General features: G+C 55.7%; 1 protein-coding gene across 3 annotated transcripts in view; it reads left to right on the top strand.

Annotated features, from left to right (window-relative positions):
* The window catches only part of COL11A2 (collagen type XI alpha 2 chain), a 29,615-nt gene extending 11,624 nt beyond the window's left edge, over positions 1-17,991 (top strand). For all 3 annotated transcript variants that reach the window (XM_025382387.1, XM_025382386.1, XM_025382384.1), the window contains 56 exons: positions 145-207; positions 541-615; positions 1,061-1,147; positions 1,379-1,435; positions 1,582-1,635; positions 1,739-1,792; positions 1,892-1,945; positions 2,129-2,182; positions 2,373-2,426; positions 2,509-2,553; positions 2,676-2,729; positions 3,156-3,200; positions 3,397-3,450; positions 3,636-3,680; positions 3,816-3,869; positions 4,095-4,139; positions 4,374-4,427; positions 4,557-4,601; positions 4,791-4,844; positions 5,178-5,285; positions 6,283-6,336; positions 6,630-6,683; positions 6,793-6,837; positions 6,922-6,975; positions 7,103-7,147; positions 7,293-7,346; positions 7,447-7,500; positions 7,735-7,788; positions 8,212-8,319; positions 8,470-8,559; positions 8,739-8,792; positions 9,036-9,143; positions 9,282-9,389; positions 9,530-9,583; positions 9,687-9,740; positions 9,937-10,044; positions 10,244-10,297; positions 10,476-10,529; positions 10,755-10,808; positions 10,971-11,024; positions 11,365-11,472; positions 11,845-11,898; positions 12,093-12,146; positions 12,289-12,342; positions 12,953-13,006; positions 13,272-13,379; positions 13,488-13,541; positions 13,682-13,735; positions 13,973-14,080; positions 14,234-14,287; positions 14,592-14,627; positions 14,815-14,868; positions 14,983-15,250; positions 15,782-15,894; positions 16,246-16,452; positions 16,877-17,991. In XM_025382387.1, the coding sequence (XP_025238172.1) occupies positions 145-207; positions 541-615; positions 1,061-1,147; positions 1,379-1,435; positions 1,582-1,635; positions 1,739-1,792; positions 1,892-1,945; positions 2,129-2,182; positions 2,373-2,426; positions 2,509-2,553; positions 2,676-2,729; positions 3,156-3,200; positions 3,397-3,450; positions 3,636-3,680; positions 3,816-3,869; positions 4,095-4,139; positions 4,374-4,427; positions 4,557-4,601; positions 4,791-4,844; positions 5,178-5,285; positions 6,283-6,336; positions 6,630-6,683; positions 6,793-6,837; positions 6,922-6,975; positions 7,103-7,147; positions 7,293-7,346; positions 7,447-7,500; positions 7,735-7,788; positions 8,212-8,319; positions 8,470-8,559; positions 8,739-8,792; positions 9,036-9,143; positions 9,282-9,389; positions 9,530-9,583; positions 9,687-9,740; positions 9,937-10,044; positions 10,244-10,297; positions 10,476-10,529; positions 10,755-10,808; positions 10,971-11,024; positions 11,365-11,472; positions 11,845-11,898; positions 12,093-12,146; positions 12,289-12,342; positions 12,953-13,006; positions 13,272-13,379; positions 13,488-13,541; positions 13,682-13,735; positions 13,973-14,080; positions 14,234-14,287; positions 14,592-14,627; positions 14,815-14,868; positions 14,983-15,250; positions 15,782-15,894; positions 16,246-16,452; positions 16,877-17,017 (3,990 nt within the window). In that variant the 3' untranslated portion in view covers positions 17,018-17,991. The remainder of the gene's footprint in view (positions 1-144; positions 208-540; positions 616-1,060; positions 1,148-1,378; positions 1,436-1,581; positions 1,636-1,738; positions 1,793-1,891; positions 1,946-2,128; positions 2,183-2,372; positions 2,427-2,508; positions 2,554-2,675; positions 2,730-3,155; positions 3,201-3,396; positions 3,451-3,635; positions 3,681-3,815; positions 3,870-4,094; positions 4,140-4,373; positions 4,428-4,556; positions 4,602-4,790; positions 4,845-5,177; positions 5,286-6,282; positions 6,337-6,629; positions 6,684-6,792; positions 6,838-6,921; positions 6,976-7,102; positions 7,148-7,292; positions 7,347-7,446; positions 7,501-7,734; positions 7,789-8,211; positions 8,320-8,469; positions 8,560-8,738; positions 8,793-9,035; positions 9,144-9,281; positions 9,390-9,529; positions 9,584-9,686; positions 9,741-9,936; positions 10,045-10,243; positions 10,298-10,475; positions 10,530-10,754; positions 10,809-10,970; positions 11,025-11,364; positions 11,473-11,844; positions 11,899-12,092; positions 12,147-12,288; positions 12,343-12,952; positions 13,007-13,271; positions 13,380-13,487; positions 13,542-13,681; positions 13,736-13,972; positions 14,081-14,233; positions 14,288-14,591; positions 14,628-14,814; positions 14,869-14,982; positions 15,251-15,781; positions 15,895-16,245; positions 16,453-16,876) is intronic.
* Positions 17,992-26,431: the final 8,440 nt, after the last annotated feature.

Here is a 26,431-nt window from a genome sequence, read left to right as displayed (position 1 = left end):
CCTCCTCAGAACTCTGGAGCATCTCTCCAATCAATGCTTCCCAGATTCCCAGATCTCTTCTGCACAGACCACTCCTTAGCCACAGGCTGAGTGCCCACACCTGTCTGAATGCCCACACCTGACCCCTACTGTTTTGTTCCTCAGGGATTGATTGGTCCCCCTGGCATCCAGGGGAACCCAGGCCCAGTTGGAGACCCTGGAGAGCGGGTAAGGGGGTGTCCTCTATGTGAGGGGGAGCTTTGGGGGAACTAGTGGTATCCAAGTAGGGGCTGCCATGCCCAGTAATTTCTTGTTAGGTGGCTTGTTAATGAATGAGGGGATGGTTGTGCTTCCCAGCAACCAGAAAGGAGGGCAAACTCTGGTTGGGGAGGGTACTAATCTGGTTTCTCACCCTCAGTTTTCCCCATGGGGGTGGGAGACTCAGGAAAGAGCTAGAGGAGTCTACACTTATTCTGTTGAAGAGGATGTTTCAAAATCGTGCTAAGATCTTGATGTTCCCTTATCTGTCACCCCATCTTTTGCATTCTCTTCCCACTCCAGGGCCCTCCTGGCCGAGCAGGGCTCCCTGGATCAGATGGGGCTCCTGGTCCTCCTGGCACATCTCTCATGCTCCCAGTGAGTTGTCTCTTGGGTTTTGGAACCTGCTGATGGGAAAGACAAGGAATTGTGTCATGTTACCAAGAACCAGATGGGCAGGAAAGCTATGGAGGAGTCTCAAAAGATCATCACTCCAAAGGGATTTGTCTTTGGGGTTGGGGAGATGGGTCCTCATTAGATGACCTAGAACAAAACACCAGTCTTCTAGGACTGGGCAGAACAGCCTATATTTCAGGGACTCTAGAACCAAAAGAGAGTCCTTCTGGAGGCAGAGGCTGGACAGTGGAGGAGGAGGGCAGGAGCTGAGTTTCTGGAATCCTCTAAGTGGTTATCTGGAAGCCATGGGAAATGCTGGATGGGCAGAACCTGGGGCAAGTTGCAGAAACGCTGGAGGGAACCTCTGCCTCGGAGGGTCCCATGGCTTTCTTGGAAGAGAATCTGAATCTTCTCTCCTTGCCCTCAGTTCCGATTTGGCAGTGGTGGGGGTGACAAGGGCCCTGTGGTGGCGGCCCAGGAGGCCCAGGCCCAGGCGATCCTGCAGCAGGCGAGGGTGAGTGGGGCTGCTTCCCTGGAAAGGGAAGGCTCTGGAGGGCACTAGAAGGTTTGGTTGGAGTGAATGTGGGGCAGGGGAGGCCTGGGTTGGTTTGGGGTTAACAGGGAGGTTGGGGAGAATCCTGGGTAATGGATGAGGATCAGGAGAGGAAGGGTGAATTTGGAGGCTGCTGCGGCTGGGGGTTCCCACTGCCTCTCCCTCAGCTCTGCTGTCACCCTGCTTCCCTAGCTGGCGCTCCGTGGACCTCCTGGCCCCATGGGATACACAGGACGCCCTGGTCCCTTGGTGAGTGAGCAGGGTGCTTGGGTGGAGGATGCTTTATTTGTGTGTGTGGTGTGGATAGTTCTGGAGAAGGACTTCTTTTGGGGAACACTCAGAGGCCACTGTTCGGTGTGTCCTTCATTACGACCATCCACTCTTCTCTCTCCCAGGGCCAACCTGGGAGCCCTGGCCTGAAAGGAGAGTCTGGAGACTTAGGACCTCAGGTGACCACCCTCCTCTACTGCACCCCCATATCTGTTCCCCAGCTCAGTCTCCCTCACTCCCCTCCCATGCCTCCTAACCCCACCCCATCTCTCCTCTTACCAGGGCCCCAGAGGACCTCAGGGACTCACAGGCCCTCCTGGCAAAGCTGGGCGAAGGGTGAGTGCCCCAGGGGTGGATGGGTGTTGTGGGGAGACAGGGCCTGCAGTGTGGGGGACTGTGCCCCTGCTTGCTCTGACACTTCCCTTGTTCTCCCAGGGCCGGGCAGGTGCTGATGGAGCCCGGGGGATGCCTGGAGAACCTGGAGTGAAGGTAACAGGCTTGGGCCCCTCCCTGAAGCCTGTGGCCTTCAGCCCACACTGGGCTCAGTTGTTTCTTGGGGATGGCCTAGTTCCCCAGGCTCCCCCAGGATCAGTGCCCCAACTCAGGTGCAGTAGGAAGGGGTGGGCTTGGACAGGGCTGTGTCCTCACTCTGGCTGCCCCTCCTCCTCCTAGGGTGACCGAGGTTTTGATGGACTCCCAGGGCTCCCTGGAGAAAAGGGCCATAGGGTGAGTACATTAGTGGGTGTGTGTTGTAATTGGGGATAAATCTTTTGTGGGAGTGAGGATAGGTAGGGAAGGGAGGTTGAAGGCTTAGCAGGAGCTCGGTGAACGTAATGGGTCGGCTAAGTGCAGAGGTTCAGTGTCTGCCTGTGTTGGGGGCTCTGAGGCCCCTCTTATGAGTTCCCCCATTTTGCAGGGTGATACTGGTGCCCAGGGCCTTCCTGGTCCCCCTGGTGAGGATGGAGAGAGGGTAAGTATAGTGGCAAATGTAGGGGCTGGGTGCAGGGGAGGTCTAGAAGGCATGGCGGCTTCACCATGTCCTCCTCTTCCAGGGAGACGATGGGGAGATTGGGCCTCGAGGGCTGCCTGGAGAGTCGGTGAGTGTCCAAGGGCTGGTGCTGGGGGAGGGGTCTCTGGGGAAGCCAGGAGGGGGACATGGGCACTAAAGGGACACAGTTTTATCCATTCATGCTGTCTCCTCCCCTCACCCTGAATGCAGGGACCTCGAGGTCTCCTTGGCCCCAAAGGCCCACCTGGTATTCCTGGACCTCCTGTAAGTGACTCCCTGACTTCTGACGCTGAGGTGACCCCTTGACCTCTCCAACTCTCCACCTTTCTAGCTGTCTTCCTGCTCCCTCTCCTCTCTCGGCATGCTTCCGATTCCCCATGAGCTCCCCCGGCTCTGGCCCCACCCTGCCCTGCCTCAGCCTTCACTCCCCAGGCACAGGGAGGGCCATGTGGTGTGGTGCCCCGAGGGCCCTTGGGCATAGGAAATAAATCCTTGAGAAAAACAAAACGAATGCCCACAAGCCCACAGATCCACAGTCCCACACCCTGCAGGCCTGGGCCAGCTGTGTTTGCTTGGGTTCGGGATGGATTGGAGGTCTGACCGTGCCAACCTTGGGAATGGCTGGGCCTCTGAAAACCACAGGTCCCTCTGGGCCACCTTCAGGCTGCTCACACCCGTCTTGTGTTTCAGGGCGTCCGAGGCATGGATGGTCCCCAGGGCCCCAAAGGGAGCTTGGTGAGTGATGGATGGCAGATCCCGCCCCCATTCTTATCCCCTGAGGTCCCTGCCAGCATCCTGTTGGCCACTATTTTGACCCCTGTCTGCTTCCTGCTCTTGCCCTCTTGGCTGTCGCTGCTGGGACTCAGCTCCATGCTCTAAATTTGTTCTGTCCCCATCTCCTTCTGACCTGTGCCTGGTCACCTGTTTCTAGGGACCCCAGGGAGAGCCAGGACCTCCTGGACAACAGGGCACCCCTGGGACCCAGGTGAGTGGTGCCCCTACTCCCTTCCCCAATTTTCATGGCTTCCCTTGGGCTTCCACAATGGGTCAGACGCTGGAAGGATACAGGAAATTAAGGGTCTCAGGCCCTTGTCGCTCATGCTCTGAATGGGGAGGCCAGCTGGAAGAGACCCTGGGCGGCCCCTGTGACTTCTCTTTCCCTGTATGTAGGGTCTCCCTGGGCCCCAGGGTGCCATCGGCCCTCATGGAGAGAAGGTAAGTGACTAAGTGATTTGGAGGACAGGGGGTTTAGAGTGGGGATGTAGAGAGAACCCTAAATGTCTGCTGGGATTTTGTCTGTGTCCAGACATGACCCTCCTAGTGACCCTGAGCCTCTTTGTCTTCCTGCAGGGTCCTCAAGGGAAGCCAGGGCTCCCTGGCATGCCTGGCTCAGACGGACCCCCGGTGAGTGGGCCCCCACTTCCAAATCCAGTTCCCTTGGCCTTCCGCCCCAGTGCATGACCTCAAAGCTCCTTCAGTGACCCTTGCACTGAAAGGTCACTGGTGGTGCTTGTCCATGGACAGTTGGCTTCACTAGGTCACAGGAAATTTGGGTTGGAAGAAGTGTAGGGAGGGGTACAGAGAGGGTGACAGGGGCCACTGGTCACATTTTCTATCCCTTACTCCCAGGGTCACCCGGGGAAGGAAGGTCCCCCTGGAACCAAAGGAAACCAGGTGAGATCTTCCATGTCTTTAACCCCTGAGGGAATCTCTACCCAGACTCTAGAGCCTCAAAGTCCTCGGGATTTCCTTCTCTCATTATTCATACAGGTCTGCCACATTCTCAATTCCTGTGCCCTGTAACGCTACCCAGACAGCAATGTTGTTACTTCCATTTCTCCCACCCCTGGAGGTCCCCACAGTGACACTCTGAGGCCCCTTTATAAACGCCTCTCTTTTTTCTTCCAGGGTCCCTCTGGACCTCAGGGTCCTCTAGGATACCCAGGACCTCGAGGGGTCAAGGTAACTGACCACCAGGCTGGGAGACAAAGGGCTGTGGTCAGGGGAGCCATATGGGGTCTTAGGAGCTTGGTCCTTCCAACCCACCTCCATCCCCTGATCACTCTACTTCTATCCCCTGTCTAATTCTAGGGTGTGGATGGAATTCGGGGTCTGAAGGGTCATAAGGGTGAGAAGGTGAGCACCATGCCCCCAGCTTCCCAGCACGTCAGTCCTGCCATCTCCTCTCTTCACTGCCTTCCCTCTAGCCTGCCCCGCACTGCCCTCCAGCTCCTGAGCCCCTGCTTCCACCTATGTTCTCGGAATCCCCATTAGAACCCCAGCCCTCTGTCATCTGTGGTGTCCTCTCACCTCTATCTTTCTCAGGGCGAGGATGGCTTTCCAGGGTTCAAAGGTGACATAGGCGTGAAAGGTGACAGGGTGAGTAGAGATTCCACACTGGCCCCAATTCCGTGTCCTACTGAGCCTCCACTCTGGAGACCCCAAGCAACAGTTTATTCTCCTGAGTCTCCAGACTCTGCAGTTCCAGTGCTGTGTTCTCTTGGGAGCCTGACCCCTACAGGATGATAACCCCATGGTCTGTGTCGTGCCTGCCCTCCCATCACTACACTATCCCTGCCTGCCGGCTCCCTATCCTGCAGCGGCCCCTGGGACCCCTCCAGCCCTCCTCAGCCTCACTGATGCCCGTTTCTCCTCTGGGCCCAGACCCTACCTCCAGTCCCCGACACTCACCTGTCCTTCCCTCTCACACAGGGCGAGGTTGGAGTCCCTGGTTCCAGGGGAGAGGATGGTCCTGAGGGGCCAAAGGGACGCAGTGGACCGACTGGAGACCCTGGGCCCCCGGGGCTTATGGGCGAGAAGGTGATGGGATGAGGGTTTTGTGCCTGGGTCCTCTGGAGGTGTGGGCACTGGGGTCAGGATGGGCATGGGGGGTGCCCGCAGCTGAGGTCAGCCAGTCAGTTGAAGATGGCCAAGCATTAGTTATACTTCTCTCTGTGTAAATGGCATCTCCCAGCTGCTGATGGGCAGAGGGGATATATAAGAAGTCAGGGAAAAGTCCCTGTCATGAAGAGTTGGATGGAGACGAGGCTTAGAGAGTAGCCGTTGCTTCAAGGCAGAGTGAACATGCGTTCGGACTCCAAGCAGCAGGAGTTCTGAGATGAGAAAGTCTAATAGCAGTGAGGTCTGTGGTCTCCTGAGCTGACTCTCCCCAGCGCTTGCCCTGTGCCAGGTGCTGTGCTGATGCGTCCTATCTGTACTATGAGGTAGGCATGTGACAGCACTGTTTTGCTGAGGTTTTACAGAGGCACAGGGATGCTTGTTAATTACATGGCCAGTGAAGGGCAGAGCCAGGGGTTATGCCCAGTCAGTCTGGCTTTAGAGTCTCTGCTCCTAAGCCCTGCTCTGCAGCTGCCTGGGCAGGATGAGCCCTGGAGCCTCTGGGGAAGGGGGCGTGCACAGGAGTCAGGGTGTGGTGGGCAAAGGGCCTGCAGGGGGACTGGTTTTGGTGGAGCAGGAGTGGGTGCTGGGGTAGATCCCACCTCCCTCGTGGGGTAGATGGAGCTGAGGTTGACAGGTGGGAAGCAGCCAGATCACAGTGACCCTGAAGGACCTGATACCTCTGCAGGCGCAGGGGAGGTGGAATCCCAGCACTAGAATTGGGGAAAATCCACTTGTGAGAAGGAGAGACTACAAAAGTCAGGCAGCTGCGGGGCAGGCAATGGGGGGCTAGAGGCTGGGCTGTGTGGGGTGCGTTGCTGGGTGGGGGCTGGCCATTATGTGTGAGGGTTGAGGTCTCCAGGGGTGGAGCAGCATCTGGATCTCCTCTCACTCCTAACTGCTCCCTGTCCCTCCACAGGGCAAGCTGGGTGTTCCTGGTCTGCCTGGCTATCCTGGACGTCAGGGACCCAAGGTGATGCCGTGCCCCATACATGCCCCACTTCCTCTCCCTTCCCTGATCCCTGATTCCAGGAAGCACAGATGCAGGGCAGCGGGGGACCCCAGAGGGAATTTAGCTGACCCCCATTTTATAGATGACGAAAGAGGCCCAGAGAGCAGCAGTGGTTTATCCAAGGCCACTTCGTTCTTGGCAGAGCTCAGGTCTCCCTCGCCACTGCCTTTGTGGCCTCTCCTGACCCCCTTTGCCCCTTCCTGAACCCTACCTTTCATCACTTCTCAATTTCCCCCCTTCTCTATTCTCACCAGGGGTCCTTAGGATTTCCTGGCTTTCCTGGTGCCAGTGGAGAGAAGGGAGCCCGGGTAAGCTGGGGGATGAGAGGGGGTGAGAAGGGAAGGGCTGGAGAGGTGTAGAGGGGGTCTGTGGGGAGTCTCACGCTGGGTAATGTTCTCTCTGCTTCATTCCCATCAGGGCCTGTCGGGGAAATCAGGGCCTCGGGGAGAACGGGGCCCCACGGTGAGTGCAGGGGAGAGAAACAGGTGGCTCAAGGTCCAGAGGGAGGCATTTGGGTTTCTCTGACAACTCCTCTCCCCTCTGTAGGGTCCACGGGGTCAGCGGGGACCCCGAGGTGCCACTGGGAAGTCTGGAGCTAAGGTGAGTGGTCTCTACAGGGCTCCATCTGCCCCCTGCCCACTCAGCCCCAGCTCTCTGTCAACACCCTGACCTCAGGGACAGCTGGAAAGCAGCTCTTCCCACTCCCTGACTCTGTTTCCCCCCACAGGGAACGTCTGGTGGTGATGGCCCCCATGGGCCCCCTGGAGAGAGGGTGAGTGTGGATCGAGAGTCCCCTTCCCCTGAACTCCCCAGGAAGCCTGGGTGAGCCAGCTCCCTCCTCACCCCAGGGAGGAAGCTGAGTTCCACCACTCAGCCCCTGCCCCCATTCTCCTGACTTCCACCACCTCTGTCTCTAGGGCCTCCCTGGACCTCAGGGTCCCAATGGGTTTCCTGGACCCAAAGGACCCCCGGTAAGTTGACCCTGAGCTCTGACCCACCTCGCTTCTCTGAGTCCTTCTTCCCTGCCCCCTTTTCAACCGAGAGTTCACCTGACACCTGAACCCCTTCCAGGGCCCCCCTGGGAAGGACGGGCTGCCGGGACACCCAGGCCAGAGAGGAGAAGTGGTGAGTGATGCTCCTGGCTACCCATTCTTGGGGGGCTCCCTCAGACCCTTTAACCCCAGAGCTGTCTGGAAAGTCCACAGGGACGTTCTCCTGGCAGAGTGGAGCCTGCCCTGGTGCTGCTCAGACCCAGCTCCCAGGGCTTGGTGTGATCCTGCCTGGGATCCCTCCTCCTGGGAATCTGGCCCACAGCGCCCACACCTGCTTTCACTGCATTCTCCTCTCTTCCTCGCCTAGGGTTTCCAAGGGAAGACCGGCCCCCCTGGTCCTCCAGGAGTGGTGGGACCTCAGGTACGTTTGTCCCTAGGAGAGAATGGACCCCAGACCCTAGCATTAGTCTGTCTGCCCCTCTTCTCTCGGTCACACATCCCTGCCCCTGGTCCGCCTGACCCAGACTCCTGGGGCTGGGTTCAGTGGTGGGGGCTGGGATTTCAGGCAGGGGTCCTGAGCTTCAGTCTGTTTTGGGGTACATTCTCATCGTCTTGTCCCCCAGGAGAGGCAGTTCCCTGACAGAGACACAAGGTGGTGTAGTTACTCCACACGGGGCAGGAAAAAACCCAGCAGTGGCCCAGGAATGCCGGGGAATTTCCCGGGGGCTTTGGGGCAGGGATAAAGGGGTTCTGGAGAAGTGTTTTAGGGTGGCCAGGTTGGGCTCTTTTGGCAGACAGTGGGATGAAGGGCCTGAGACCGGGAACTCTCTCTGCCTTTGTCTAGGGAGCAGCAGGAGAAACCGGCCCTATGGGGGAGAGAGGCCACCCAGGCCCCCCAGGGCCCCCTGGAGAGCAGGGACTACCTGGGACAGCTGGAAAAGAAGGAACAAAGGTCAGTGAGGGGCCAGGCAGAGGGGAGGTTGGGGAACTGGGGATTGAGGTGCTGAAAGGAACAGGGAATTGGCGATTTGAGGGGGGCTCGAGAGCTCTCTGTTTAATATGGGAGCATGGCTGTGGCTCATCACCACTCTTTTCCTTTTAGGGTGACCCTGGTCCCCCTGGGGCCCCAGGGAAGGATGGTCCTGCTGGTCTGAGGGGATTCCCAGGAGAGAGAGGCCTCCCAGGCACTGCTGTGAGTGTGACTCCCAGACCCCTGCCTGTCACAAGCACCAAGCGTCCTGAGTCCCCTCCCTGACCCGGACCCCCTCCATGTCACTCCCCACTTGCATCTTTTGGAACCTGTCTTCCCTCCCCAGCCCTTACCCTTCTCTTTCCATGAAGTCTCATCGTCCCCAAATGTTTGGTTCCTAGGGTGGCCCTGGTCTGAAGGGGAATGAAGGTCCGTCTGGCCCCCCTGGCCCTGCAGTGAGTCTGGGGTTCCAGGGGGGAGGTGGTAGAAAGGACCCAGGAAAGGGGTGGGTGAGGAAGGGTAGGAGTGGCATTCCGATACCACCAGGGGCTGTGGGGCTGTGCGGCTGGGCAGAGGCTGTCCAGGGACAGCCAGAATGCGTCTGATTTTGGGATCTTCTGGGAATTTTGGTCTGAGGTTCTCCGGTATGGGCAAACTGGGGTCTCCTTCCTGGGGGTCTGACTCATCTGTTCTCTCAGGGCTCCCCTGGGGAACGAGGTGCAGCAGGATCAGGGGGACCCATTGGTCCGCCAGGACGCCCAGGCCCGCAGGGTCCCCCTGGAGCCGCAGGAGAGAAAGGCGTCCCGGTGAGTGTGGGGGTCCTGGGGAGGGGCTCTGGGGAGGAGTCTGGGAGCCTAGGGTTGATGGGCTATGACAAGTTTCCTGTGGGGTGTTTAAGGGTGAGGATCACCTCCAGGCTATGACTCCTTCGTCCTGTCCCACAGGGTGAGAAGGGCCCCACTGGCCCAACTGGCCGAGACGGGGTGCAGGGTCCTGTGGGGCTTCCTGGTCCTGCTGGGCCTCCAGGTGTGGCTGGAGAGGATGGAGACAAGGTGAGGGACCCCACAGACCCCGACAATCTTCTCTCCAGATGAGATGGCTGACCTGGGCATGACCCCTGGCCCCTGTCGTGTCATCCTTCCCACTCTACTTATCACCTTTCTCTAATATCTTGTCTGTCTTCTCCTCCCAGGGTGAGGTGGGGGACCCTGGACAGAAGGGCACCAAAGGGAACAAGGGCGAACATGTAAGTGTCCATGACCTTGACTTCTGATCTCCTGGCCTTTAATCTCATTCCCACCTGATCTCTCTCCCTGTTTTGGTGTCTCTGACTCTCTTCTCTCACCCAGGGCCCTCCTGGACCCCCTGGAGCCATTGGTCCTGTGGGGCAGCCTGGAGCAGCGGTGAGTGACCCCTCCACCCCCACCAAAGGCCCAGCAGCCTCTGGTCCTCCCTCAGCTCCCCTCTGCCCTTGGGGCTGGGAGCGGGAGCAGGGGCTCTGGGCATGGCACCCAGCTCTGTGTGGTATTTGTGGATAGAGAACACCTGACCCATGACCCATCCCTGTGTCCTTGTCTCTGCTTTCCCTCCACCCTGCAGGGAGCAGATGGGGAGCCTGGAGCTCGGGGACCCCAGGGACACTTTGGAGCCAAAGGTGATGAAGGAACAAGAGGATTCAATGGGCCCCCAGGACCCATTGGCCTACAGGTGTGTTGGGGGATAGGGACAGGGGCTGAGAGGTGGGGTCAGGATGGGGTGATGTGTGCCCCAGACTCTGCCAGCAGCCTGCTGATGAGGACTGGTGGGCATGTGGGGTCTGAGGGGAGGGGACTGTGGGGCCTATCTGCCTAGGGTTGTGCTTTGAGTGGGGTGGTCACCTGGGCCCATGTTTTGTATACCTGCACAGGGTTTGCCGGGCCCCTCTGGGGAGAAGGGAGAAACAGGAGATGTGGGTCCTATGGTGAGTGTGACCCCTACTGACCCCAGCCCCCATACTAGTCACCCCTCTCCCTGGCCAGCCCTCACCCCACACCCCACTGCCGACTCCCTGGCCTGGCTGCTCGTCCTCCTCTCTCCACCACTTATGCTCAGCCGTCTCACTTCCCTTCCCCATCTGTGGTGTGTCTCTTTCCCCCCAGGGACCACCTGGCCCCCCAGGACCTCGAGGTCCAGCTGGACCCAATGGCGCTGATGTGAGTCATCTCAGCCCCTGTCCCTTCAGATCAGTGTGTCTGGTCCTCTGCCTCCCTTTCCCAGACCATAAACTCTAGTATCGTCTCAGGGGCCAAGAGAAGCCCTTACTCCTGGGAGGCCTCCACTGCCTCACTGCTGTGACCTTGGGCTGCTCATCTGGGACTCTGCCCCTGAAATGGCACCTCCTTCCTAAGCAATGACACCTATTTCTGTTCCTCTTCCAGGGCCCACAAGGCCCCCCGGGAGGTGTTGGGAACCTGGGTCCCCCTGGAGAGAAGGTAACTGGGAAGGGGGTGAACGGAGCAGTCATGGAAGTCGGGGATGAGAGTTGGATTTCTGCCAATTTTGGTTGGGGAGACAAAAGAGAATGAGATGTGGGGAATATCAGAATTGTTTGGCCAGGGAAGGAGAGGAGGTTTTTGACTCTAATCTCTTTGCAGGGGGAACCAGGAGAGTCAGGATCTCCAGGGATCCAGGGCGAGCCAGGTGTCAAGGTGAGTGACAGCTCCAAGGCTCTACTCCCCAATCCCCCTCACCCGCCTCAACCCTGCCTCTAGTTTTCCTGTGACCTCCTTGAGCTGGAACTCCTCTGCAGCAAGAGTCTCTGCTCCCTGCCATCCTCTGTGAGGCCTGATCCCTGGTCTAAGTGAGCCCTTCTTCCCCTTCCTCGAAGGGAAGGGGACCAGGGGACTCCGCTTATAGGCTTGACTTTCTGTGTGTGTCCCATTGTCACTGAGGGAAGTAGGGGATGGCTGAAGGTGTCTCGGAAGCAGAGGCTGCAGCCCTGACCTTCAAGACCCCCTGGGCCATCTGTGTCCTCCGCTTGTTCTGCAGGGTCCACGCGGGGAACGTGGAGAAAAAGGAGAGTCGGGGCAGCCCGGAGAGCCAGGACCACCAGGGCCTAAAGGCCCCACAGGCGATGATGGCCCCAAAGGGAACCCTGTGAGTTTGGGGCGGTGGGGATGGAGTCCTCTCAGGCCCTGTGAACGACAGACCTGGGAATATGGGTGTTTGTGAGGGAGGATCTTGGAGTGTGGGGACCCCAGGATTCGGGGGGATGCTCTGGAAATGGGGCATCTGGAGGGATGCATGGGGTCTAGGATCCAGAGAGAAAATGAGAGATGCCCTGCAGTTAATACCCTGAGGCATTATACAACACGCAGTGCACGCGGTGGGGAGCGGGGTGCAGAGACCTCTTCCTGGGGGGTACGGGTGGACGCTGCCTCTAGAGGGCAATGGCATGTGCCTGTGGGCATCTGTGCTGGGTGGGCTCAGGGAGCTGTGACCCTGACTCTTATTCTCCCTCTGGATCAGGGTCCTGTTGGTTTTCCTGGTGACCCTGGACCCCCTGGAGAAGGTGGCCCTCGGGTGAGTCTTACTCAGAGAGGGGAAGGGGCAAAAAGGGTGGGGCTTCTATGGGGGGGCCTCTGTGTGGCCGCTGGGCTTGGGTATTGGGAAGCTGGGGTTATGGCAGGGCAGGCAAGGGGATGGGGGATTGACCGTTTTGGGGGTGATGCCAGCCAGGTTGGGGGCCCATCTCTGACCTTGCTTCACCTCTGCAGGGCCAGGATGGTGCTAAGGGTGACCGAGGCGAGGATGGTGAGCCAGGACAGCCTGTGAGTGACTGATGACCCCACAACCCCCCTGAGCCCAAGCCTTATCCCCTTTATCCCTCTTCTGTGCCCCACTCCTGAGGGGCTGAGGGGTCCCTTTGACTGGAAGATAAACACTCAGCTACCCCAATTCCTCTCTCCCTAGGGATCCCCTGGTCCCACTGGGGAGAATGGACCCCCAGGGCCACTTGGAAAGCGGGTAAGTGAGGTGGACCCCTGAGGCCTCGGGAGGCAGTCCCTGGGCTGTGTGGATGGAGGCTGGGCAATGGCAGGTGGGACAGGCGGGGAGGTGCCTGGTGTCTGCATTGCCCTGGGTGGGTGTGTGGGCAGGAGCTGGTGGGTTTAAGGGTGTGCAGTATCTCATTGCCTTGGGCAGAATGTGCGTGCAGGAGCTGGTGGGTTGATGGATGTGTGGTGTCCTGGGCATGTTCGTTCCTGGGTTCTGGTGTGTATGTTCTCACCAGGGGGAGTGGTGGTTACTGACAAAGCAGAATGGAAACTGGAGGAGGGGCTGGCTGGCTTTTCTGTGGGCCAGGGGTGAACCTTTTTAGTTGCTGGGACAGGAGACGGGCCACCAGGTAGGGTGTGGGCAAGTGGCTCTTCACAAATGTACAGACTACCCAGTATCTTCACAGCTGTCACAGCTGCATCTGTTCACACATCTGTGAATCAGCCCTCTGTGTGTGTCCCTGTGTACGCACATGTGTGTGTGTATGCGTGTGTATGTGTGTGTCTAGGACAGGAAGGGGAAAGAGTTGAGCCTGGCTGCCCATGGCCTCATGTGCTCTTCCTTCCCGCTCCATCTGCAGGGTCCTGCCGGCTCGCCTGGTCCCGAGGGGCGACAAGGAGGGAAGGGAGCCAAGGTGAGGGAAAGGCCACCCTGGTGCTGGAGCATCCCCTCCACCTCCCACCCCTCAGATGCCTCTGTCCCCAGATGCCTACCCCATGTCCACCTCTCCCATGTTGGGCCCTTTTGGGGAGAGGCGTTCCCTATACTTGTTCCTGTGCTAGGGGCTCCTAGAGTTTGGCCCTTCCTCCCTGCCTCACACCTTCCACCTTGGACCCTCTGCCCTCTGCCCACACCCCACTCCTCTGCCCTTCAGGACATATTCCTTGTGTGTGTTTCAGGGAGATCCTGGTGCTGTAGGTGCCCCGGGGAAGACAGGCCCGGTGGGTCCTGCAGGCCCAGCAGGGAAACCTGGCCCTGATGGTCTGAGGGGGCTCCCAGGCTCAGTGGTAAGTCACTGCAGGGAAGGGCTGGGCTGGGGTGGGAGTGAGGAGCCACGGGAGGGGTGCAGTGTGGGGATGCTCCTCCTGACCCCTGTGGTCTCCTCAAATCTTCAGGGTCAGCAAGGCCGACCTGGAGCTACAGGCCAGGCTGGACCCCCAGGTCCTGTGGTAAGTGACTGGGATAGGGCTGGGTGAGGGGTGAGGGCGCTGCCCTGGGACAGAGCTGAAGCCCTGGAGGAAGTGGAGACTGTTGGGGAGAACTTGGTCCCACCTCTCCCTTGAGAGAGTGATTTCCCATCTCTCCACAGGGACCCCCAGGGCTGCCTGGTCTCCGGGGTGATGCTGGAGCCAAGGGAGAGAAGGTGAGTGACAGACACGTGGCCAGGTGTCTCTCCCATCACCCTCGACCCTGAAACCTGTGGGACCCGAGTGCCCACTGCTCTGCTTCAGGCCTCCAGCAGCCAGTCCCAGGGAGTCCCTGCTCAGTGAGGGCCACTCACGGACCCTGTGCCCGGCTCCCACTCCGTGTCTTCTTGGCCCTTCTCCCCATCCACATGACTCCTCTTTGCATTCTCTTGACTGCCTGCACCCTTCTCTAGGGCCACCCAGGTCTCATTGGACTGATTGGGCCCCCGGGTGAGCAGGGAGAGAAGGGAGATCGGGGACTTCCTGGGCCTCAGGGCTCCCCTGGGCAGAAGGGCGAGACGGTGAGTAGAGGGCATGGTCCTGGAAGTTGTGGGGGTTGAGAGTGGGGTGGAGAGGGGTGGAGTTGGAGTTGGGACTCAGCTGTGGGTGAGCGAGCAGATGCTCAGGAGGGTGTGGGAGAAGGACCCAGTTGAACCAGACCCTACCCTTCCTAGGGTATCCCAGGAGCATCCGGCCCCATTGGTCCTGGAGGCCCCCCTGGCCTCCCGGTGAGTACTGCCTGTTCCTCCACCAAATCCCCTAAACCCCTCTGCTGCCTGCCCATGGCCTCCCAGTGACTTCCATGGAACCACCAGCCTAACAAGCATAGTCCTCAGGGTCCCCCATTTGTCCTGTCACCCCCAGTCCCTCCTCCCCATACCTCCAGGGCTGTGAATGTCCTGGTATCCCCACAGTACTGCTCCTCCTGTAGTAACCCAAGGCTCCTGTGAACTTGGGACCTTGCCTCCCCGCTCCTCTGAGTCCTGACCTTCCTCTGCAGTGACTGTCTCTTTCTTGTTCCTCATTTCACAGGGACCTGCTGGCCCCAAAGGAGCCAAAGGAGCCACAGTGAGTGACCCCCTTCAGCTCTGACCTTTGCCTCACCCCCTCTGGACTTGATGATGTTTCTCCAGGGCATATAGACTCCCCTCAAGGAGCCTCTTAATCCCAGCCAGGAGGCTGATTTGATCCTTCTGTGACCTTGATCCATGCTTGACCTCTTGACCCCTCCATGACCTCATTTATTCCTTGTCAGGGCCCAGCCGGACCCAAGGGAGAGAAAGGTGTGCAGGGCCCTCCAGGACACCCGGTGAGTGAGGAATCAGGGCTGCTCCCAGAGCCATCCCCCTCTGCTCCATTGCTGCCATACTTCACCCTCATCCTAACCTCGTCTCTTGCCCTCTCCATCTGTCCCTGCACCCAGGGTCCCCCGGGCGAGGTGATCCAACCACTGCCCATCCAGATGCCCAAGAAGACTCGGCGCTCGGTGGATGGAAGCCGCCTGATGCAGGAAGATGAGGCCATACCGACCAGGGGAGCCCCCGGCAGTCCTGGGGGGCTGGAGGAGATCTTTGGCTCACTCGACTCCCTGCGGGAGGAGATTGAGCAGATGAGGCGGCCGACGGGGACCCAGGACAGCCCTGCTCGTACCTGCCAGGACCTAAAGCTGTGCCACCCAGAGCTGCCTGATGGTCAGTGCCAGCCTCAGGGTGCACAAACATCTCCCCCACAGCATGGGTACTGAACAAGCAGAATGAATGCTGGGGGAGTCCTGGAGAAGGTGTTGGATTGAGGGTGAGGGCTGAGGGGCTGGGAACTGCAGCTATTTACCAACCAGATCAGAAGTATCCCAATACTTGAGCGACTGATCTGGGTCAGTATGTACCAGCAGATAAATATACATATGTGCACACACTTGTTTGCACCTGAACAGATGAATCTATGTGATCGCCTGCAACCACATGTCCCAGTATGAGGCTGTCCATACTCGGATCTCCTCCAGTCAGAGGGTCTGGGTTTACTGTTGGGGGCAGAGGTGTCACATGATGAAAGTGGGCTGCAGTGGTAGGATGGGCTATATTCTAGGGTTCTGGGAGGGAGGAGGACCAGGAGACTAAGAGCATGATGGGGAGGGCTGGGAGGGAAGAGGGAATGTGGGAGCAAAGAGCATCTTGGAGCCTGGACCTGGGTGGCCCTGACCTCCCCTCTCCGTCACCCAACAGGAGAGTACTGGGTCGACCCCAACCAGGGCTGTGCTCGGGATGCCTTCCGAGTTTTCTGCAACTTCACAGCAGGGGGTGAGACCTGTGTGACGCCCAGGGATGATGTCACGCAGGTGAGAGCTGGCCCCTGGCTGCCCCTCCCCTGCCCTATAGTGCATCCCCTCAGGGCCTAGTGGTTTCTGGGTTTTGGTGACAGTCCTCTGGCTATTGCCCCCCATGGGCCTGCCACCCCTTCTCCACTTCTTAGCTTTTTCTTCGTTTCCTTCTCACCGGTCCTCTGATGTTCACTTTGCCTTTCGTGTGCCCCCAGTCTCCTGGCTCCCACTCAGCCCCTCATTTCTTTCCCAGCCCTTGCCTTCCAGCTATTCCCTGCTTATGACTCTGGCTCAGCTGTCCTGGTGCTGTAGATGCTCCTGAGGCCCGTCTCTGTCTCCCCCTGACACCAGCCCTCTCTCTCCTTCTAGTTCTCTTACGTGGACTCAGAGGGTTCCCCAGTGGGTGTGGTCCAGCTCACCTTCCTGCGGCTGCTCAGTGTCTCAGCCCACCAGGATGTCTCCTACCCCTGCTCTGGAGCAGCCCGCGACGGTCCCCTGAGACTCCGCGGGGCCAATGAGGATGAGCTGAGCCCGGAGACCAGCCCCTATGTCAAAGAATTCAGAGATGGCTGCCAGGTGGGAGTAGGAAGAGCTGGGTGGGGGACTGATCTCAGACTTAGGCTGGAGGAAGGAGGTGGGAAGACCCCTTGGGCAGGGCACCCAGGGAGAGCAGGGAGGAGTCCATCCTGCTGGATTGTCAGGGATGCCTGAGGGAGCTCAAAAGCCAGTGAGGAGGGTGGAAAAGATGGAAGCCATCAGGTGAGGTTCACTTGGGTACACATACCAGCGTCACACAAGGTAATGCAGACATGTACACAGACTGGCACGTGGCTGCCCAGCAGAGGCACACGGTGGGGAAGAAGCAAGCACATATGCATGGGCACACAGACACTCCCAATCTGTACATCCTGAGTCACCCTGATGGGGCCAAGGTGCTCAGAGGAGAGGTGAGCCTGGGCCCCTACCCAGCTCACCCTTTCTTCCGTGTCTCCCCCTGAAGACACAGCAAGGCCGGACGGTGCTGGAGGTGCGAACGCCTGTGCTGGAGCAGCTGCCGGTGCTGGATGCCTCCTTCTCAGACCTGGGAACCCCACCGAGGCGGGGAGGGGTGCTGCTGGGGCCTGTCTGCTTCATGGGATAGGACCTTCTCTGTCTGATCCTGTCCATCGGAACCAGGCCCACCTGGAATCCCACAACATCAGCTCTGTGCCACCTCCCAAGAGGGCTCCTCACCATCTAGGGAGCCTTGGGCCAGGGCACAGAGAGCCCTCAGTCAGGGGCAGGCCAGGGGAGGGGTGAAGTGGTTGCCCGGACACCCCACGGGAGGAGTGGCATCTGGGGCTCTTGGCCCTCCCACCTGGAGCCTGTGACCTGTTAGAGAGCTGAGACCCTTATTTAAAACTCACCTCCCAATCGCCTCAAACAAATGGAAGAGAAGAGAAAGGACACGGTGTATTTTGTATTTCAAAGTAATTATATTAATTATTTAAAGCGTGGAAAGCAAAATAACAAAAAAGAGAAATGCCCACAAAAATCAGCAGATGTTGGAGATAGGGCTCTCGGGGGTGGGCTCCGGCACCCACATCCTTGTGTCAGGACTTTCCTCAGTGACTGTGTGTGGGGGGTTTCAGGGCTGAACTCTCCCTCCCTCCCACCTCACCTGTCACACCCACTGTGAAAGTTGGAATATGTGGTCTCCCTGGCCTCAGGGCTCTGACTCTGCCAGGGCGGGGCTCTCTAACCCACAGGTGTTGGCTGCCTGGCCCATGTGCACACTGTCTCTTCCACTTGGTCTGGGTCTGGCAGGCGCTGCCTGCTACTTGAGGGCCAGGATGCTCCCCCAGGGAAGAAACGGAATAGTGTGGGGTGTGTGCAGGGCTGCATCCAGCAGATGGCTGGAATATTAAAATTCTTCTATATTGGCTGGTAAATTGCCATGGCCCTGAGCCACTGAGTATGTTCATTGCCACCCCTGTCCCTCCCCTGGGAACCCCTCCCCTTCCCTGATCCTGAAATTAAAGGGTTAATGTGTGGCATATGGAAGGGACTCCCAGGACCCTGTGCTCAGTGTCCATGCTGACTGATGGTTAAATAATGTGATTGTTTCCTCCCAGGTGTCTGTGTCACTGCTCGTGTTGTTATTTCAGTCTCCCCCAACACCCATCTGATGCTCCCTCTCCCCAGCTAAGTGGTTACCAGAATCGTATGGCTTAATCCAGATACCCTGCAAGCCCTGCCCAGCTGGGGTGTCAGGGCCCAGAGTTTACAAAGCCTGGGTGACTAGCATAAAATTACAAACGACGCCCCAGGGACACCAGGTAGGGGTTTAGGGTCCCTGTGGCCCCAGGTTCTGACATCGGTGTGCAATTGCTTCTGGGTGAGGGCGGGCCTGTGCTCCAGAAGGAGCCTTACATAGCCCAGTCTAATCTCTGTAAATGGGGAGGCTGAGGCCCACTTCCAAGAAGACATTTACTGCATCTGTACCTCTGGTCACCTGATGCCTCCCCATCAGGCTTGTGCTGTGCTGTCATGAAGACCAGGGCTGTGGCCAGGCCCTCTACACTCGCGTGTAGTCACGTGCACACTCCTTGAGTCTTTGTGTTGGGTGGAGATGCACAGTCCCTGCCTGTGTCCCCCGACTCTTGACTGACCCCCGCTTCCCTAGCCTCCCTCTCCTGGGCACTCAGAAGCTCTGCTCCCTCCGGGTTAGGTGTCCAAGAAGGCCTCTCTTCCAAGGCTGGCCGCGCAGTCGGGACCCCCTAGCTGGCGCCCATGGGGCTTCACATTCCCAAGCAGCATTGCCTGGCTCCTGCCCGTCAGGGCGCTGCATTAAAACGTGTTCCAGGGCCTCATCCCACCTGGGACGCCGCTTCCTCGCGGGCGCCAGGCTCGCGGGTGCGTGCCTTTGTGTCCCGGTTTCGCATCGGCAGCCTCGGGGAGGGCCCGGCGGGGCTACCCTTCACCCTGAGCCCACGCCCGGGTAGGCTGCGCCCCCGCCCCTCCTCCTCGTACTTCTTCCTCCCAGCGTGTCCCCGACAGCATCGGCTTGGCCGTCCCGGTCCCAACTCATTCTCGATCGCAGGAAGCCCCACGTGGGCGTCTAGAGGGCCACCCTGGCCCGGGCGGGTGCGCGGAAAAACCTCTGGAGGATGGAAGCCGCTCCTTGGCGCTGGCGCCTCCGCTTCTGCCGCCCCCTGGAGCCCGCGCTAAGACCGCGGCCCTGCACCGGGTGAGCTGAATAATCCCGGTCCCTCAACGCCTCTCCCTCGTCACCCGCTGAGCCCCCACCAACTCCCCCTGACCCAGGAGGCCGAATGGAGGAAGAAGCCCCTGATCTCATCTGTCAGGGGTCCGGTGGCGGATAGGGTTTCTGGGATCACCCATGCCCTCCATCTCAATATCCAAGGCCCAGGGGTTTCAGACACCCCCTTCCCTCCCTCTCAGGGTCAGATCAAGAGAAGATCAGACCTAAATAGGTGTCCCCCATCTGTTTCGCCCGCATCCACTCCCAGCCAAGCTAGGCTGGAACTGAGGTTTCTCTGGAGCTCTTTCTGCAGCTGGAGCCAAACCAATAGAGGTCGCCCCCCGAAAACCAAGAGGACTTTCCCAAAGGTCACGTTTGGTCAGATGCTCTGAGTTCCGAAGGCTTCTCTGCATGGAAACAATGCTATACAGTCACTCGAATAACATTTATATACGGCAGCTAAGTCCCCAGGCCAATCCACAAAAGCCTATTTAATTACACAGTGCAGCCAACCAACCCCATCTAACAGTTTCATGAGGGAGTCTGTGCCAAGTCGCTGTTGAGGAGGACAGGCCCACAGCCTTCTCTTGGCAGCTAACTTCTTCCTCCCCTCCAGAAAGCTAGGGCCAGGCTTTAAGGAAAGGTAGGCGGGGTTTAAGGTCAGGACTGTAGAGGCGGGGTTTTGGGGTGGAGCTGGGTGTGAATAGGCCAAGTGCCCCGGCCTCTGGGCCTGTGGGTATTGGTAGTGTCACCATTGGCTGGTGGGCAATGGAGGCTTGTGGATGGGGTTGGAGGAGATAGGGAAGAGAAAGGCAGAGGTTTTAGGGAACTACTTCGGGTTTGATTGGGACAGAACATAAACTTTTGTTGGAGCAGCCAAGTTCTGAAAAGTATTGACTGCCCATGGAAGGAGTTGAACTTGAACTCAAAAAGTAAGAGAGAGTCATTGATGGTGTTTGAAAAGGCGAGCGATGTGATGGAACTGTGTGCTGCTTGGTGGCGGAGAAGAGGAGGGTTTGGGATGGGGCGCGCAGGGAGATCATGTTTTCGTTTTTTGAGACAGAGCTCTGTCGCCCAGGCTGGAGTGCAGTGGCACAATCTCAGTTCACTGCAGCCTCTGCCTCCTGGGTTCAAGCAATTCTCCTGCCTCAGCCTCCCGAGTAGCTGAGACTACAGGTGTGCACCGCCACCCCCAGCTAATTTTTGTATTTTTAGTAGAGACAGGGTTTCCTCATGTTGGCCAGGATGGTCTTGATCTCTTGACCTTGTGATCTGCCCGCCTCAGCCTCCCAAGTGCTGGGATTACAGGCATGAGCCACTGCACGGGACATCTTGTATAGAGGGAGGGCTGTGGGGTGGGTCCTCTGGCCTGTCACACCCTTGGAGCTGCTTTTCAGCTTTGGGCTTATATTTTTAGCATTTGTAACTTATAATCAAAAAATAACTCGTGAAATAAATTAAAAATAACTTACAGACCACTTACATCACTGTACCTGGGAGCGCCACATATCCTAGAAGGCCATGGGCTACACAGAGCTGTTCTTGCCCTCTCTTGGCTGTCTTGCATGCTGAGGTTTGTAGTTTTGAATGAACCAGGGCAGGTAGGGGTGGAGATGAGATAGAGGAAGGAATGAGTCAAAACAAGGCTCTCAGCCTGGGCAACAATGCAAGATCCCTTCTCTCTCTTTCTCTCTCTCTCTGTCTTTCTCTCTCTTTCTCTTTGAGACAGGGTCTCACTCTGTCACTCAGGCTGGAGTGGAGTGGCAAGATCATGGTTCACTGCAGCCTTGACCTCCCTGGGTTCCAGCGATCCTCCCACCTCAGCCTCCCGAGTAGCTGGGTTTCCGGGCGTGTACCAGTAGTTTTTGTATTTTTTGTAGAGATGGGATTTTTTCCCCCTGTTTCCCAGGCTGGTCTTGAATTCCTGGGCTCAAGCAATCTGCCCATCTTGGCCTCCCAAAGTGCTGAGATTACAGGTATAAGCCACCACGCACGGCCCTTTTTCTCTACAAAAACTAATTTAAAAATTAGCTGGGCATGGTGGTGTGTGCCTGTAGTTGCAGCTACTCAGGAGGCTCAGGCAGGAGGATCGCTTGAGCCCGGGAGTTTGAGGTTGCAGTGAGCTACGCTCCTGCCACTACACTCCAACCTGGTTGACAGAGACAGACCCCATCACAAACAAACAAACAAACGAACAAACAAAACCAAGGCTCCAGCTGCCTCAGAAATAAGTTTCTGTGTAGTAAGTGGCGGCCACCTTGTTTTGTGGTTAACCCTTTTTGCTACAAGTTTGGTGCGGTCAGCAGGGGCCATCAGGGCCACACCGGAGCTTCCTTCTGTCAAGCTGTGCGGTTCACAGAGACTGTCCATGTGTAGGCCATAGTTATGTTTCTCAGCTCAAACCTAGAGTAAGCAGAAGTCACCTTGAGTGCTTACAATTGGCCTTCTGTTATCTTTTCTCTCATATTCAGGGTAGTTTCATGGGAACTGGCACTGACAGCAGACTGCCTTCTCAGTAGGGAAGACCTGTCCTGCTAGTCCTTGAATAGAGACCAAGGATATCTACAGGGGCATCTCCTTTAGGGCTCTCCCTACATGGCCAGGATGGTAGAACGAACACAGCTCTCAGCTTCCGTGAGAGCCAGCATGTCACCCTGTCTGGCTTTTCCTAAACTGGCAGGAGCAGGTCAATCCGTTTTGTTTACTTTGCTCTGGCCTCTTTATTTTTTGAGACAGGGTCTCACTCCCGTTGCCTAGGCTAGCATGCAGTGGTGCGATCATGGCCCACTATAGCCTCGACTTCTCACGCTCAGATGATTCTGCCACCTCAGCCTCCTGAGTAGCTGGGACTACAGGCGAGTGCACCACGCCCAGCTAATTTTTTGTATTTTTAGTAGAGACAGGATTTCGCCATGTTGCCCAGGTTGGTCTCGAACTCCTGGGCTCAAGCAATCTCCCCGCCTCGACCTAAAGTGTTGGGATTATCTGGCCTCTCTTTCTGTTAGAAACACCTTACTCTAGGTTGAAGGACTTTTGGTTCCCGAGACATGGATGGTTTTCCAAAGTACAACAGATAAAGGCCACATGGGCTGTACAGCAGCTCAGGTAAAGGTCATGTTCCAGGTCTTCGTCACTTCACCTATAATAGGCTTGGACTCCGGCAGAGCCTCGGGCCAAAGAATGTGAGTAACAGAGATATGTTCCTTGTTGTGTTCACATCTCCCTGGGGCCTGGGCTATATTGTTGGGTTAGGTAATGGGCCTGCTGTCCTCACGAAATAAGGCATACCGGTATTTCTAAAGCTGGGAGAGATTTCTTTTCTTTTTTTTTTGAGATGGAGTCTCGCTCTGTCGCCCAGGCTGGAGTGCAGTGGTGTGATCTCGGCTCACTGCAAGCTCCGCCTCCCGGGTTTACGCCATTCTCTTGCCTCAGCCTCCCGAGTAGCTGGAACTACAGGTGCCCGCCACCACACCCGGCTAAATTTTTGTATTTTTTTTTTAGTAGAAACGGGGTTTCACCATGTTAGCCAGGATGGTCTCGATCTCCTGACCTTGTGATCTGCCCACCTTGGCCTCCCAAAGTGTTGGGATTACAGGCGTGAGCCACCGCGCCCGGCCAATGCCCCGGCCAATGCTGGGAGAGATTTCTTATAATTCCATTACTTTCCAGTTGTGGTTATTTTTATTAATGCCTACAGGTTTTTTTTTACTTTTAGAGCTGTAAATCTATAGAAACAAACAAACCCCAAACCCAGCAAACATGTTTCAGAGACATTAGGGATAGGGAGAAGATGAGAAATAGCACCCTGTTTGATTGGGGCCCTGGGGAGAGAGGGACTCAGACAAAAGAGTTTGAGTGGCAGGTGGTCTAGTTTTGGGTGGGTGGAGCAGACTTAGGGCCAAAGGTGGCACTGATTTTAGCTGGCAGCAGTCCTCTCTGTATTTCTAACTGAGACTTCTCCTTCCTTTAGCTTAGCAGGGATGCTTTGCTTCTGAGTTGCACATTTAACCTCAGCATCAGTTTCTTCACCTGCAAAGTGGGATAATACTTGCTCTGTAAGGGAATAATTCCCCCTTTAGTGACAGCCTTTGCAATGGAAGTGGAGGGGAAGGACCTGACAAGATGTCTTGGTTCCATCTCCATGTCTTGGTTATTGCTGACACGCGGGTGTCTGAGGCATGCTGCTGTCCCTTTTACACTTTTGATCTTAGTGCTGTTAAAACTCCCTACTTACTATTAGTATTATTATTTTGTTACAAATAGCAAAATCGGATTCAGAATAGCTTAAGCCCTAGAAGGAACTGATTGTAAAAATATTGGGTTTCTTAGGATTTGAAGACAGAGTTGACTCAGCAGGGAAGAGTAAGAGCAGTTCTGGGGACCTCAGGGGCTCATAGACTTTGTCCCTGGAGTGTGGATACCCACCACTCAGCAGAGCTGCTCTTGACTTCTGTGTCTCTGGGCTCCATGGTTCAGAGTCATGGAGAGACAATCTGGTTGGCTTAGCTTGGGTCATCTGTCTCCCTGAGAACCAATTTTCTGTGGCTGAGGGCCCAGTGTACCAACAAACAGGTATGTAGGATGCCTTTTGGTAGAGGTGGAGGGGCACTGGGGGCGCTGTTCCCAGATAAGGTGGGATCCTAAGGCCCCCAGAAGGTGTCCGCTCTCTTTCCCTTCTTCGCTTCCGTCTAAACAGTCTCCTTTATATGCATTTGACCAGCATGATACAACCAGCCCCTTCATGACCACATTTGCTCTCCCTGCCACTCAATCTCCTGGATGGGCAACCCAAAGTCACGTTCAGCTGCTGTGGCCATGACTTCTCTTACCTCAGAGGCAGACATCTCTGCCAGTTCCTATTTTGCCACTTTGTGGTTCAGCACATAAACTTTCGTGGCCATTATAACCAGGGCTGCATTGCGACTTCTGCGGGCCCTGTGTACTTTTCTAAACAATAAACTCAAAATCATACTTATGACCGTGTTGATATACAGGCAAGTATATTAATATTATATATTAAAATATTTTCTTCAGCCTTAAGGTAATTTTTTTTCTATTTTAAAAGAAATGTAAACATTGCCATGGGCCCCAGGGAGTATTGTGGGCCCTAAGCACTGTGGCTGCTGCACATAATGGATCCATGGGCCCTCCTTGTGTCTTCGTTAAAGATTTTACTGTTTTACTTTTAAAATGCAATCACAATTCTATTTACCACATTTTTAATAATCATTCCTGTTGTCATCAAATATCCAGTCAGTGTTCAGATTTCCAAGATTGTTTTGTAGATTTTGCGTGTGTGTGTGTGTTTGACTCACGATCCAAATAAAGTTGATGGTCTTCTAATTCTTTAAAGATCTACATTTTCCCTTATTTATTTAGAAGTCCTTTTTGTTTACGTTTATTATGGACAAATTTAAGCATATACAAAAGTGGTTTATTATTGCTGTTTTTTTTTTTTTTTTTTTTGGAGAGGGTCTCACTCTGTTGCCCAGATTGGAGCGCGGTGGTGCGCTCAAGCGATGCTCCGGCCTCAGCCTCCCAAGTAGCTGGGACTACAGGCGCCAGCCACCATGCCCGGTTAATTTTTTATTTTTGTAGAGACAGGGTTTTGCCATCTTGTCCAGGCTGGTCTCCAACTTCTGAGCTCAAGCAATCTGCTCGTCTTGGCCTCCCAAAGTATGGAATTACAGGCATGACCCACTGAGCCTTGCCTGTTATTGCTATTTTAAAAAGAATTAATACATATTAAAAATCTTTTTCAGTTCTAATTTTGAATACGGTAAATATCAATAACAATATCATAAGTAAAGCTTTTCAGTGTGTTCAGTACTTTTTAAGAGTATAAAAGGGTTTATACTCTTAAAAAGTTGAGAGATTTTTTCAAATTGAGATTTAAAAACATTGGGAATCACTAATCTAGAAGAACTGTTACAAATATTCACGCCCACATGTGCTCACCCTTAGAGACCTGGATTCAATCCATTTGGGGCCTGAGCGAAAGGACTTGTGTAAAATTTCCCCAAGTGATTCCAAAGTGCAGGCTGAGTTGAGAACCTCTGCTGTAAACTGGAGAGATCCCAGTAAGAAATAAGCAGCTGGGCACAGTGGCTCATGCCTGTAATCCCAGCACTTTGGGAGGCCAAGGCGGGTGGATCACATGATGTCAGGAGTTCGAGACCAGCCTGGTCAGCATGGTGAAACCTTGTCTCTACTAAAAATACAAAAAAATTAGCTGGGTGTGGTGGCACATTTATGGCATCCTAGCTACTGGGGAGGCTGAGGCAGGAGAATCACTTGAACCCGGGAGGCGGAGATTGCAGTGAGCCGAGATCATGCCACTGCACTCCAGCCTGGTAGACAGAATGAGACCCTGTCTCAAAAAAAAAAAAAAAAAAAAGAAGAAGAAAGAAATAAGCAAAGATGGCCAGTTGTGGTGGCTCACACCTGTAATCCCAGAACTTTGAGAGGTTGAGGCAAGCGGATCACCTGAGGTCGGGAGTTTGAGACCAGCCTGACCAACATGGAGAAGCCCCGTCTCTACTAAAAATACAAAATTAGTTGGGCATGGTGGTACATGCCTGTAATCTCAGCTACTCAGGAGGCTGAGGCAGGAGAATCGCTTGAACTCGGGAGGTAGAGGTTGCGGTGAGCTGAGATCATGCCATTGCACTCCAGCCTGGGCAACAAGAGTAAAACTCTGTCTCAAAAAAAAAAAGAAAAAAAAAAAAAAAAAGAAAGAAAGAAATAAACAAAGGCACAGAGTGGGAAAGGCAAACAAATGCCCTAGATCTGAAAGGGCCTTCTGGAAGCTGCTGCATCCAACAGAAACGCTTGCAAATGCAGGCCCGGACAACCCCAATAACAGGGGCTAAAATAAACAGGAATTCATTTTTCTCACAAGAAATCTGAGGATGACAGCTTCCGGCGTTGGTTTGCTCATTTAATGATGCCATCAAGGTCCCAGACTCTTCATATCTTTACACTCCACCCTCCCACAATGTTACCCTTACATATTTTGTTTGGCTAAACTATAAGTACGTTTTTCATAATAGCTGTTCCATTTACTTCACTATCAAACATGACATTCACCAACAAAGAAAAGATGCATTAGACGTGTTCGATACCCCTTAACTGTAGCAATGTCTGCCACCACTTTGCTGTCTTGAAAGAGACATTTTATGGCTATTGCAAATGCTTTGAAGATACTAAGACTTGTACCTGGCAGCTACAGATGAAATGTGGGAAACTGGGAAGTATAATTGCCACTGAATTGTGTTATTGATTTATTACTGCAAATAAATCTATGCAGGT

Source organism: Theropithecus gelada, chromosome 4 (genome assembly GCF_003255815.1).
Source record: "Theropithecus gelada isolate Dixy chromosome 4, Tgel_1.0, whole genome shotgun sequence".
NCBI classification, from domain to species: domain Eukaryota; kingdom Metazoa; phylum Chordata; class Mammalia; order Primates; family Cercopithecidae; genus Theropithecus; species Theropithecus gelada.
The sequence above is the reverse complement of the archived record's forward strand: the minus strand, read 5'-3'. Positions and strand labels throughout refer to the sequence as shown.